The sequence below is a fragment of the Ranitomeya variabilis genome, chromosome 1 (genome assembly GCF_051348905.1).
Source record: "Ranitomeya variabilis isolate aRanVar5 chromosome 1, aRanVar5.hap1, whole genome shotgun sequence".
NCBI lineage: Eukaryota > Metazoa > Chordata > Amphibia > Anura > Dendrobatidae > Ranitomeya > Ranitomeya variabilis.
In genome coordinates, this window is record NC_135232.1 from 1,081,086,973 (window position 1) to 1,081,100,812 (window position 13,840).

The following is a 13,840-nucleotide window of genomic DNA, read 5'->3' on the forward strand; positions in this document are numbered from 1 at the left end:
CATGTTTTCATATTCAATTGACAATAAGGATGATCCCTCTACACTGTGACATCCCTAAAGATATTTGGATTATTTTATTCCTTCGATGTCACCGTGAAGATCAGTTTGTTACAAATCCCTTCTTGGAGAACATGGATGAAAAAAGAATTTAAAATTCGTCTATCTCAATGTGAATTTTTTTTTTTTTTTTTTTCACCACTTGCCCCTTTTCACTCTGTAAAAATTCTATAGCATCTTTGACTTTTTTTTTTTTTTTTTTTGCTATACCCCAAAATCCTTGTTACTGCTCCTGGTCTCTCTTGCGAGCCTCATTTCATTACTGACAGCAGCTCTTCTAACGCTTGCCCTGCAAACAGCATTATATTCTTCTTTTAGCTATACCCCTCTCTTTCCATTTAATATACATTCTTTTAGCTTTTTTAACTAATGATTAAGTTCTGTTTGTCCATTTCTTTAAATGCTTACAATTCTTCCTTTTTGGAATTGTTCCTGGCTGTGCAGTGAGAATTTAATTTGGCAAAATCTCCCAACCTTCTTGGACATTTCTGTCTTTTAGAACATCCAGCCATTGGACCTTTCCTCTTACCCTCTTTCCGAGTGCAATAAAATCTGTCTTTCTGAAGTACAATTTTAAAATCTGAGTCGTCTTCCTCTTATATTCCAAAATTCGAGGATAGCATGATCACTGCCTCCTAAATTCCCAGCCTTCATTATTTCCTCCTTGTTGGTAAGAATTGGGTCCAAGATTGCAGATCCTCTTGTTCTTTTACCTTTTTGAACGATAGGTTGTCGGCAAGAGATAAGAATGTTATGACCCATTACTTTTGCCTGAGAGAGATTCCCAACAAATATCTGGAAGTTAAAATCTCCCATGATCGCTGTCATAGTTTTTTGAGATCAGAGACCTTTGATGCAAAGTTAATTCATATCTTCAGTCTGTCCAGGTGGCCTATAGTAAACTCCTACAAATAATGTATGCACAAAGAGATGAACGGCACCGCTGCACAACTCCGAGGACACAAGGCTTATTTAAAACTCCAGGGACACGGGTGTCTATCAGCTGGAAAACAAGCAGATGTCCAAATTCACCATGTACAAGAGAGCATGGCACTCACTGTCCCGCAAACAATGTCCTTGAGGACCCATAGAAGTGCAAGTCAGCGCAAAAATGCCATCGTCCAGTGTGGTTTCCACTTGAAAGCCTCCCTGCCTCTGTTTTACATGTATCCATAATAAAAGGACATTGTTTGTGGGACAGTGAGTACCATGCTCTCTTCTTGTCCATGGTGGACCTACAATAATGTCCTCTGTTCTTCTCTTTGTATTCTTACCCAAACAGTTTCTAATAGAGCTACCATTCTCTGAAGCCTGGATCTCTATGGAGATGTTTTTCTAACGTACAATACAACACTTCCTCCCCTCTTGTTAATCCTTTCTCATAAATAATAAGTTGTAGCCTTCAAGGCTTGTATTGCAGTTATGTATATCATCACACCAAGTTTCAGTGATGCCTATGACATCTTTCTTCCCGGGTGAGCAATTCCAATTCTCCTTGTTTCCCATACTCTATGTATTTGTATAGCCACTTTAAGTTTGTAGTTGGTTTCTCTTGCGGTTTTTTCATTCCGAATGTATTGTCTTCTGATCTTCCTTTCCACTTCTAACAGCAGGGTTCTAAAATAATGGGGTTTTTTTCGTGTTTTTTTTTCCCATCCCCGTATGTTTCCATCCCATATTGTTTCAGTTTAAAGCTCTCCCTGATAAGTGTAGCAAGGCGCCTACCAAATGTGTTCCTGTTTTGGTAAGATGCAACCCTTCTCTCAGATCAGTTGATCAGCAATTTCTCATTTTCCCAGCAAAATTTACAAAAACAGTTTTTGTAGGGACCATATTACATTTGAAGGGCCTATATGACAGAAAATACCCAAAAGTGACAACATTTTAAAACTGCGCCCTCAAACCACATTCAAGATGTTTATTAACCCTTCAAGTGCTTCACAGGAATTAAAGAAATTTTGAAGGAAAAAAATGAAAATTTTACTTTTTCCCACAAACCTGTTGCTTTAACCCCAAATGGTGCATTTTTACAAGGGTTACAGGAGAAAATGGACCACCAATTTGTTGTGCGATTTCTCCCGAGTACACAGAGACCCCATATATGGGGCACACGGGAGGGCTTGGAAGGGAAGGAGCGCCAATTGAATTCTGGAGCACAATTTTGGTTGAAATAGATTGAAGATGCCATACCATATTTGATGAGCCCTGACATGCCAAAATAGCAGAGACTCCACGTGACTCCATTTTGGAAACTATACCTTTTGAGGAATTCATCTACATAGTCTTCCTTCAACCTTAAAATTATGTTACTAAGTCCATCTAGTTCAACCCATATCCTAACATAACATGCCCAAACATGTTGATCCAGAGGAAGGCAAAAAACAAATCTAGGGGTGTAGTGAGCATTTTTAACCCTCAGGCAATTCACAGAATTGTATACCAAATGTGTACTTTATTTTTTTCATTTTTTTGTTGCATACAGTAAATGTGTTTGTTTGGTTTTTTTATATATGGGACTTAACGTTCACTACTGATTGCTGGTATAATGCAATGTATCAGCGCTGCAATACGTTAAACATGTCAGTATTACACTGACAGAAGCCTCTTAGACCATACTACTGGCATGGTCTAAGCGGGCCGCAGTCGCTCATACACCCAGAGGTCGACAAGACTACCTCTTTTTGACTTGACGTTGCGAGGGCGCCAATTGGAAGGAAGAGAGCCGCCTCCCTCTTCTAGCCTCCTAAATGTTGTGGCATTTAGAGGGTTAAACATTCAGGGGTGGTGCGGGCACTGCTCCTGGGTGTAGCATCCGGAGTTCCCAGTGGCGATCGTGCGGCACAGTTCCTATGGCGGGCATGATCGCCATGACATAACTATACGTCAACAGTCAGGAACCCGTACCCAACCTAGATGGATGAGATCGTCAAAGGTCGTGAAGGAGTTCTAAGTGCAAAAAGTAGCATTAAGTTTGTGTTGGTTGTATTGGATATCTAAGTGTTTTTTTATTTTTAAAGTTCTGATGAGAACATTTATTTCGATGATACCGATGGATACTTCGTTGTCGGAGGAAGCAAGTATATGGTCGGTATTAATGGATTCTTTGGGCCTGTGAAATATTATCGGCTGAAGGCTCTAAAGATGGATCAGGTATATGTAAATTTTTGATATGACCCATGCTGATTCTACATTGTCATCTGATTCCTGCTTTAGGCCATGTTCACATGTTGTGGATTTTGCTGCGGATTCGCAGCAGTTTTCCATGCGTTTAGGGTATGTGCACACGTTCAGGTTTTTTCGTGATAGAATGCATAATGTATGCGTTTTTATCATTTAGAATGCATTCTGCAATTTTGGTGCACATGATGCGTTTTTATCTGCGAAAAAAACGCATCGCGGTAAAAAAAGCAGCATGTTCATTAATTTTTCGCATTTTTCCCGCTATTCTATGCATTGGGAAAAAACGCAAAAAAACCCACATAAAAATGCATCAAAAACGCGAAAAAAACGCATGCGGATTTCTGGCAGAAATGTCCGAGTTTGTCAGGAAAATTTCTGCCAGAAATCCTGACGTGTGCACATACCCTTACAGTACCATGTAAACCTATGGAAAACAAAACGGAAACGCAGCGTTGTTGTTCCACAGCATGTCAATTCTTTGTGCGGATTCCGCAGCGGTTTAAACCTGCTCCATAATAGGAATCCGCACAATCCGCTAAATCATGGTAATTCCTCAGGAAATCCGCAGTGCGGGTTACCTGCGGATTTACAAAAATCATTCTGGAAAAATCTAGAGTAATCTGCAACGTGTGCATGTGGCCTTAGAAAGTTGCATGTATGGTTAACTATTAAACGTCTAACAGATGCACCACTAAAGAAAACCAAGTTGCAATCTTCCTCAGGAGTTGCAGCTGATTTTCTTGACATTTTATTTTTCACCCCCTCTCCCTTTGTACAGGGAAAGACCTATCAATCTAAGGGAGTGGGACAAGGATCGACCTCTTGACTAGTCGCATAGTACCCTGCCAAATTTTAAAAGTATTATTTCTCTGAAATGTGGCAGAGAGAACCATACATGATGGCAATAACAGAGCCGGTCTGATTAATACCGCATGTGGTTTGAGAAACACAAATTCGCAATCAGGTTTTCTCTAAAGGATATCGACAACATTGGGAGCATTGTTTCTTTGCTTTTTTTTTCTTAGTAAATGCATGGGGTTTTTTTTTTTTTTTAATTCTTTAGCTAAAGAAAAAATAATTCCAATAAGGTTTCCTTACTATTTGGGGCCTGTTTGGCTTCTATTTCCTTTGTGTATTATCATGCATAGCAGACTCACTGGTAACTCAAGCTGCAATTAACCCCTTCACCCCAAAGCCTGTTTTCACCTAAGTGACACGGCCAATTTTTACAATTCTGACCACTGTCACTTTATGAGGTCATAACTCTGAAACGCTTCAACGGATCCTGGTGATTCTGAGATTGTTTTCTCGTGACATATTGTACTTTATGATAGTGGTAAAACTTCTTCGATATGACTTGCATTTATTTGTGAAAAAAACAGAAATTTGTCGAAAATTATGAAAATTTAGCAATTTTCAAATTTTTCGTTTTTATGCCCTTAAATTAGAGAGTTATATCACATAATATAGTTAATAAACAACATTTCCCACATGTCTGCTTTACATCAGCACAATTTTGGAAACATAATTTTTTTTTGTTAGGGAGTTATAAGGGTTAAAAGTTGACCAGCGATTTCTCATTTTTGCAACAAAATTTGCAAAACCATTTTTTTTACGGACCACCTCACACTTGAAGTGACTTTGAGGGGTCTATATGACAGAAAATGTCCAAAAGTGACACCATTCTAAAAACTGCACCCCTCAAGGTACTCTAAAGCACATTCAAAAAGTTTATTAACCCTTCAGGTGCTTCACAGGAATTTTTGGAATGTTTAAAAAAAATTGAACATTTAACTTTTTTTTCACAAAATTTTTACTTCAGATCCAATTTGTTTTATTTTACCAAGGGTAACAGGAGAAATTGGACCAAAAAAGTTGTTGTACAATTTGTCCTGAGTACGCCGATACCCCACATGTTGGGGTAAACCATTGATTGGGCACATGGCAGAGCTCGGAAGGGAAGGAGCGCCATTTGACTTTTCAATGCAAAATTGGCTGGAATTGAGATCGGAACCCATGTCGTGTTTGGAGAGCCCCTGACGTGCCTAAACAGTGGAAACCCCCACAAGTGACACCATTTTGGAAAGTAGACCCTCTAAGGAACTAATCTAGATGTGTGGTGAGTAGTGTTGAGCATTCCGATACTGCAAGTATCGGAATTTCCGATACCGAGATCCGATATTTTTGTGATATCGGGTATCGGGTATCGCAACAACATTAATGTAATAATGTGTAAAAAAGAGAATTAAAATAAAAAATATCGCTATACTCACCTGTCCGACGCAGCCGGGACCTCAGCGAGGGAACCGGCAGCGTTGTTTGTTTAAATTTCGCGCTTTTACTTGGTTACGTGAAGTCCCGGCTTGTGATTGGTCAGGGCGGCCATGTTGCCGGGACGCGGACCAATCACAGCAAGCCGTGACGAAATTACGTCACGGCTTGCTGTGATTGGTCCGCGTCCCGGCAACATGGCCGCCAATCACAAGCCGTGACGTCACGGAAGGCTGGACATGCGCGTATTTTGAAAAGCGCGCGTGTCCAGCCTCCAGTGACGTCCCGGCAACATGGCCGCCATTAACCAATCACAAGCCGGGACGTCACGGGAGGCTGGACATGCGCGTATTTTGAAAAGCGCGCGTGTCCAGCCTCCAGTGACGTCCCGGCAACATGGCCGCCATTAACCAATCACAAGCCGTGACGTCACGGGAGGCTGGACATGCGCGTATTTTGAAAAGCGCGCGTGTCCAGCCTCCCGTGACGTCACGGCTTGCTGTGATTGGTCCGCGTCCCGGCAACATGGCGCCGTGACCAATCATAAGCCGGGACGTCACTGGAGGCTGGACACGCGCGCTTTTCAAAATACGCGCATGTCCAGCCTCCCGTGACGTCACGGCTTGTGATTGGTTAATGGCGGCCATGTTGCCGGGACTCGGACCAATCACAGCAAGCCGTGACGTAATTTCGTCACGGCTTGCTGTGATTGGTCCGCGTCCCGGCAACATGGCCGCCCTGACCAATCACAAGCCGGGACCTCACGTAACCAAGTAAAAGCGCGAATTTTAAACAAACAACGCTGCCGGTTCCCTCGCTGAGGTCCCGGCTGCGTCGGACAGGTGAGTATAGCAATATTTTTTATTTTAATTCTTTCTTTTACACATTAATATGGTTCCCAGGGCCTGAAGGAGAGTTTCCTCTCCTTCAGACCCTGGGAACCATCAGGAATACCGTCCGATACCTGAGTCCCATTGACTTGTATTGGTATCGGGTATCAGTATCGGATTGGATCCGATACTTTGCCGGTATCGGCCGATACTTTCCGATACCGATACTTTCAAGTATCGGACGGTATCGCTCAACACTAGTGGTGAGCACTTTGAACCTCCAAGTGCTTCACAGAAGTTTATAATGTGGAGCCGTAAAAAAAATTAATATTAATTTTCACAAAAAATGATCTTTTTGCCCCAAATTTTTTATTTTCCCAAGGGTAGCAGGATAAATTGGACCCCAAAAGTTGTTGTGCAATTTGTCCTGAGTACGCTGATACTTCATATATGGGGATAAACCACTGTTTGGGCGCATGGCAGAGCTCGGAAGGGAAGGAGCGCCATTTGACTTTTCAATGCAAAATTGGCTGGAATTGAGATCGGAACCCATGTCGTGTTTGGAGAGCCCCTGACGTGCCTAAACAGTGGAAACCCCCACAAGTGACACCATTTTAGAAAGAAGACCCCCTAAGGAACTTATTTAGATGTGTGGTGAGCACTTTTAACCCCCAGTTGTTTCACTAAAGTTTAGAATGTAGCGCTGTGAAAATCAAAAAATCATTTTTTCTTTCCACAAAATGATGTTTTAGCCCGCAATTTTTTTCCCCCCAAGGGTAACAGGAGAAATTGGACCACAAAAGTTATTGTCCAATTTGTCCTGAGTACGCTGATACCCCATACATTGGGGGGAACCACTGTTTGGGCGCACGGCAGAGCTCGGAAGGGAAGGAGCGCCGTTTGAAATGCAAACTTAGATGGATTGGTCTGCAGGTGTCATGTTGCATTTGCAGAGCCCCTGATGTACCTAAACAGTAGAAACCCCCCACAAGTGACCCCATATTGGAAACTAGACCCCCCACGGAACTTATCTAGATGTGTTGTGAGAACTTTGAACCAACAAGTGTTTCACTACAGTTTATCACGCAGAGCCATGAAAATAAAAAATATTATTTTTTCCCACGAAAATTATATTTTAGCCGCCACATTTTTATTTTCCCAAGGGTAACAGGAGAAATTGGACAACAAAAGTTGTTGTCCAATTTGTCCTGAGTACGCTGATACTTCATATATGGGGATAAACCACTGTTTGGGCGCACGGCAGAGCTCGGAAGGGAAGGAGCGCCGTTTGAAATGCAGACTTAGATGGATTGGTCTGCAGGTGTCATGTTGCATTTGCAGAGCCCCTGATGTACCTAAACAGTAGAAACCCCCCACAAGTGACCCCATATTGGAAACTAGACCCCCCACGGAACTTATCTAGATGTGTTGTGAGAACTTTGAACCCCCAAGTGCTTCAGTACAGTTTATAACGCAGAGCCGCGAAAATAAAAAATATATTTTTTTCCACGAAAATTATATTTTAGCCCCCATGTTTTTATTTTCCCAAGGGTAAGGCTGGTTTCACACTTGCGTTTTTTAAAAAAACGCATGTGTGAAAAAACGCATGTAATCGCGGTAAAACGCATGCGTTTTTTTAGACGCATGCGTTTTTATAGAAAAACACAAGAAAACAAGAAAAACCCAAAAAACCCTAACACTACCCCTAACCCTACCCCTACCCCTAACCTGAAATACGTGGCACTGAAATACGTTTATATACGTATATACGTGCCACGATATTTCAGTGGCCACGTATATAAGTGCCACGTATATAAGTGCCACGTATATAAGTGCCACGTATATAAGTGCCACGTATATAAGTGCCACGTATATAAGTGCCACGTATATAAGTGCCACGTATATAAGTGCCACGTATATAAGTGCCACGTATATAAGTGCCACGTATATAAGTGCCACGTATATAAGTGCCACGTATATAAGTGCCACGTATATAAGTGCCACGTATATAAGTGCCACGTATATAAGTGCCACGTATATAAGTGCCACGTATATAAGTGCCACGTATATAAGTGCCACGTATATAAGTGCCACGTATTTCATGTACATGCCACGGTATTTAAGTGCCACGGTATTTAAGTGCCACGGTATTTAAGTGCCACGGTATTTAAGTGCCACGGTATTTAAGTGCCACGGTATTTAAGTGCCACGGTATTTAAGTGCCACGGTATTTAAGTGCCACGGTATTTAAGTGCCACGGTATTTAAGTGCCACGGTATTTAAGTGCCACGGTATTTCACTGAAATACCGTGGCACTGAAATAACGTGGCACTATGACTGTCAGAAAATGTTCATTAAACGGTTAGGGATGAGTTTAGGGGTAGGGTTAGGGTTAGGGTTTGGATCCCTTTATCACCTTGATGGTGGTGGGTGACTTTTCAGTGTGTTCTGTTTTTTTTCTATAAAAACGCATGCGTTTTTAACGCAAACAAACGCGTTGAGATCGGACGCCATGTCGCGTTTGGAGAGCCCCTGATGTGCCTAAACAGTGAAAACTCCCCAATTCTAACTGAAACCCTAACCCCAACCCTAACCCTAGTCCTAACCCTAGCGCTACTTTCACACTAGCGTTTTTTTGCATACGTCGCAATGCGTCGTTTTGGCGAAAAAACGCATCCTGCAAAGTCATCTGCAGGATGCGTTTTTTTCCCCATAGACTAACATTAGCGACGTATTGACACACGTCGCAAGCGTCGTGCGACGGTTGCGTCATGTTGTGGCGGACCGCCGGCAGCAAAAAACGTTACATGTAACTTTTTTTGTGCTGACGGTCCACCATTTCCGACCGCGCATGCGCGGCTGGAACTCCGCCCCCACCTCCCCGCACCTCACAATGGGGCAGCGGATGCGTGGAAAAACAGCATCCGCTGCCCCCGTTGTGCGGCGCTTGCACAGTATGCGTCGGTATGTCGGGCCGACGCAGCGCGACGGCCCCGTACCGACGCTAGTGTGAAAGTAGCCTAACGGGAAAATGGAAATAAATATATTTTTTAAAATTTCATTATTTTTCCTAACTAAGGGGGTGATGAAGGGGGATTTGATTTACTTATATAGCGTTTTTTGGGCGGATTTTTATGGTTGGCAGCCGTCACACACTAAAAGACGCTTTTTATTGCAAACAATAGTTTTTGCATCACCACATTTTGAGAGCTATAATTTTTCCATATTTTGGTCCACAGAGTCATGTGAGATCTTGTTTTTTGCAGGACGAGTTGACGTTTTTGCTGGTACCATTTTTGGGTACATGACATTTTTTGATCGCTTTTTATTCCGATTTTTGGGAGGCGGAATGAACAAAAACCAGCAATTCCTGAAATTCTTTTAGGGGGTGCGTTTATACCGTTCCGCGTTTGGTAAAAAGGATAAAGCAGTGTTATTCTTCGGGTCAGTACGATTACAGCGATAACTCATTTATATAATTTTTTTATGTTTTGGCGCTTTTACACAATAAAAACTATTTTATATAAAAAATAATTGTTTTTGCATCGCTTTATTCTGAGAGCTATAACTTTTTTATTTTTCTGCTGATGATGCTGTATGGCGGCTTTTTTTTTGCGGGACAAGATGACGTTTTCAGCGGTACCATGGTTATTTATATCCGTCTTTTTGATCGCGTGTTATTCCACTTTTTGTTTGGCGGTATGAGAATAAAGCGTTGTTTTTTGCCTCGTTTTTTTTTTTTTTGTTTACGGTGTTCACTGAAGGGGTTAACTAGTGATATAGTTTTATAGGTGGGGTTGTTACGGACGCGGCGATACTAAATATGTGTACTTTTATTGTGTGGTGTTTTTTTTTTATTTAGATAAAGAAATGTATTTATGGGAATATATATATATTTTTTTTTTCTTTATTTAGGAATTTTTTTTTTTTTTTTTACACATGTGGAAAAATTTTTTTACTTTGTCCCAGGAGGGGACATCACAGATCGGTGATCAGACCGTGTGCATAGCACTCGGTCTGATCACCGATGTGACAGGCACGTTCCACAGGCTTGCCGGCGCCTGCTATGAGGATTCTCAGCAGACGCCGGCAAGCAGGGTCATCTTATGACCCGGAAGGAGTCCCGCGGCCATCTTGGATCCGGGGACTCCTTCCAGGTCACCGGAGCAGCGCGATCTCATCGCGCTGCTCCGGTGGGAGAGCGCAGGGAGCCCCCGTCCCTGCGCGATCCCCCTCTATGCCGCTGTCACTATTGACAGCGGCATCAGAGGGGTTAAATGCCCGCGATCGGCGACAGCGCCGATCGTGGGCATTGCTGCGGGGTGTCAGCTGTCATATACAGCTGACACCCGCACCCGATCACCGCGGCGCTCAGCGCGAGACCGCGGTGATCGGGGCGCCGTACTAGTACTGCGGCTGGCACTAATGCAGTGCCGGCAGCGCCGTACTAGTACGGCGCATGTCGGGAAGGGGTTAAAATGAGCTCTTTCTAACGGCCATTTGTACACTTCACCATTCCTTTCCTTAAGTATCTTTAACCCCTTTGCGCCACAGCCCTGTTTTGTTTTTGCGTTTGCTTTTCGCTCCCCTTTTTCCCAGAGCCGTAACTTTTTTTTTTTTTCCGTCAATATGGTCATGTGAGGCCTTGTTTTTTGCGAGACAAGTTGTACTTTTGAACGACCTTTTGGTTTTACTATATCGTGTACTAAAAAATGGGAAAAAAAATTAAGTGCAGTGAAATTGCAAAAAAATTGCAATCCCACAACATATATATTTTTTTTTTTTTTTTGCCGTGCTGAATAAGAAAAAATAGCAGCTCTGCACTGCCCAATTTGAGTGCTATTAGATGGCACATCGGATAACTTTCGTCAATGTGAGCGAGCACCAAGGTTTAGAGACCCTGCCATTATTTACAGTAAGTCCGGTATATAAACCAAAACTGCTCAGCTGACAAAGCACCCCTGAGAGATTGTCAAAATAATATATAATCAAAGGACAAAAATAGTCCTATTTTTCATGCCTCCTATGTGAAAGGGCAAGCAAAAGCGCAAAGAGAGGGAAGCGAAAACATAGAAAATGATAAAAATGGAAACCTTGTTTATAGAAATATAAACTTCATTGTGTAAGTAAAAGCATCATAAGCAGCAGGAGAGGACAATACAGGCATATGGCATGTTTACAGGGTAGCCGAAGACCATGCCAAACAGTACACCTATATAGCAGTCAGGACATTTGTTTGTTAATTTTCCATAATTACATAGCATCATTAATTCCTCATCGCTGTGCCCATTGAGGCTCACAATCTAGATTCCCGATCAGTATGTCTTTGGAGTGTGGGAGGGAACTGGAGGAAACCCACGCAAACACGGGCAGAACAGAGTCTCCTTCAAGTGTTTGTCCTTGGTGGGATTTGAACCCAAGACCCCAGCGCTGCAAGACTGCAGTGCTAAACAGAGGTACCATGCAGTGCTATATAATATGCGTTTTGCCGCAATACCTTCCTCTAAGATTTCCTTCTAAGGATTTAGCTAGACATTTGTGCTAAGCGCGGACCGCTAGTGCACAGACTGGCCGCAGCTCTCCTGACCCAAGCATGTCCAATTCAAGTATTTCTATGAGGCTGTCCCGTTCGAGTTGGGAGACCTGTGGTCACTACCTGCATTGGGCTCTGATCTCAGACCAATCTGTACTCTCATCTGAATGAACCTCAGAAATTACTTTGTGGTGTTCCCATTTTTAAATTGATGATATGCGGGAGGAGATTCACCAAATCAACCAGGATTTTACAAAAATAATTGCTTATTGTGCCATTGCAGATATCAAACCCTCTCCCAGATGCTAAGATTTACCGTCAGATAAATGAATATTACACCCGGTGTGCGGGGGTCAGACTAATGATTCTACCACATCTGCGTAGTCTACAGGAGAAACATGACCTGGAGACTAAGTGTAAGTACAAAGAACTGCTATATCATTCTTGCCTCATTCATAAGTATGTATATAATGAACACATTCTGGACCAGTAAAGTTTTGATTCCATTAGAAATATTTTTTTTTTTTCTTTTTATGGTTTGTTCTTACTTTCAGGTCATTTTTGTTTTTACTTGATCAGGCTGTAGTGTGTGTGTTAGCTTTTTTTTTTTTTTGTTGTTGTTGTTGGGCCAGTTATTTGTTACATAACCATTTTAGAGTACATTAATTTTTATAAATTTATACTTTGGGGGAAAAATTACTTTTATACTCTTCTTTAACATTAGTGTTATGAATTAGAATGGGTTCTGCAAATTGGTTCACACCTACTCTATCAGCCACATCGGGAATCTTTGGTTGCTGGACGGGAGCTCCGATTACCGCCTCTTGTCATTGTTGTAGCGTGAGACATGGGTGATGGGAGTTTGTGGGACCTGGTGCGCAAAGCTCCCATCAAGTTGCCTATGACCCAGGATTATTATAATTCTATTCTACCAATTGCTGTAATATGGCGAAAGCTGAGCTGTATAGATTATATTCTGTATGCCAGTTAAAAACTAATATTTTTCTACTTAATTTTTTCCCTCTCATATGGAATTTTTTTAATTTTTCAACTGTTTTTTTAGTGTAATCTAGTATGTATATACAGTTTATGGAAATGGTCTTCAGAGTTGAAATTGATGTAATTTATTACAGGTCAAGCAGAGAATTATGAAGACCTATATCTAAAATATGAAGATTGGCCAACTACTAAGAGGGCTCTTTGGAGACGAGAAGAACAAGAAAGATATAGAAATTTGTTTTTGATGCTGAGCGTTGGTGATGGTGTTTCCTGGGGTAAGTATTGCATTATCTACAGTGATTCCGGTTTTGCGCTATATGAATGTATTCTCCGTGATCACAAATCGTACAGTGGACCTTGTGTATTAATACCGCGGTGTCTTACGCCATCAGTCCACATGCAAGTCATGTTCTAGTGCAGAATGATACGTGAGTTGTGCTACCCTGGCGTCTTTTCCAGGAACTCTGATAAGTCACATCGAGTCCAACAATACAAGGCTTAAGATCTGATGGTCAAACCCCAACCTGTGGTATTTACCCATGGCTCAGCGAAAATAAGCTAATCTATTCATGGCAGGACAACTGACAACTCAAACCTTTCTGCCAGTGAAGTCCTCTTTTCAGATTGACATAATTTTGTTTTGTTACACAATTAATTACAAACCCTATTTTACATGATTCAGTGCTTAAAAAGATATTAAAGTCATATAATTACTACTACATAAATGGCACACATGAAAATAAGAAACCTTGCCATCGAATCAGATTTCTCCAGTGAGATATTTCTCCTCCTGGACTGATCTTTAATTCTTATTATTCTCATTTATACTTTGAGGACGGTTTGTGCAATTTTTTTTTTTTTTTAACAGGTTCCTTGATTGATGGGTAACCATGCCCATTTAAGTCAAACCCATTGTTAGCCATGGCCATTTTCCATCAACCACAAGATACAAGTAATGGTACCTAAAAAA

General features: G+C 41.7%; 1 protein-coding gene across 1 annotated transcript in view; it reads left to right on the forward strand.

Moving 5' to 3' along the window:
- Positions 1 to 13,840, forward strand: part of SEL1L3 (SEL1L family member 3) — a 99,054-nt gene that overhangs the window by 34,064 nt on the left and 51,150 nt on the right. The window contains exons 7-9 of the mRNA XM_077279942.1: positions 3,075 to 3,207; positions 12,155 to 12,287; positions 13,005 to 13,145. Of these exons, the coding sequence (XP_077136057.1) occupies positions 3,075 to 3,207; positions 12,155 to 12,287; positions 13,005 to 13,145 (407 nt within the window). The remainder of the gene's footprint in view (positions 1 to 3,074; positions 3,208 to 12,154; positions 12,288 to 13,004; positions 13,146 to 13,840) is intronic.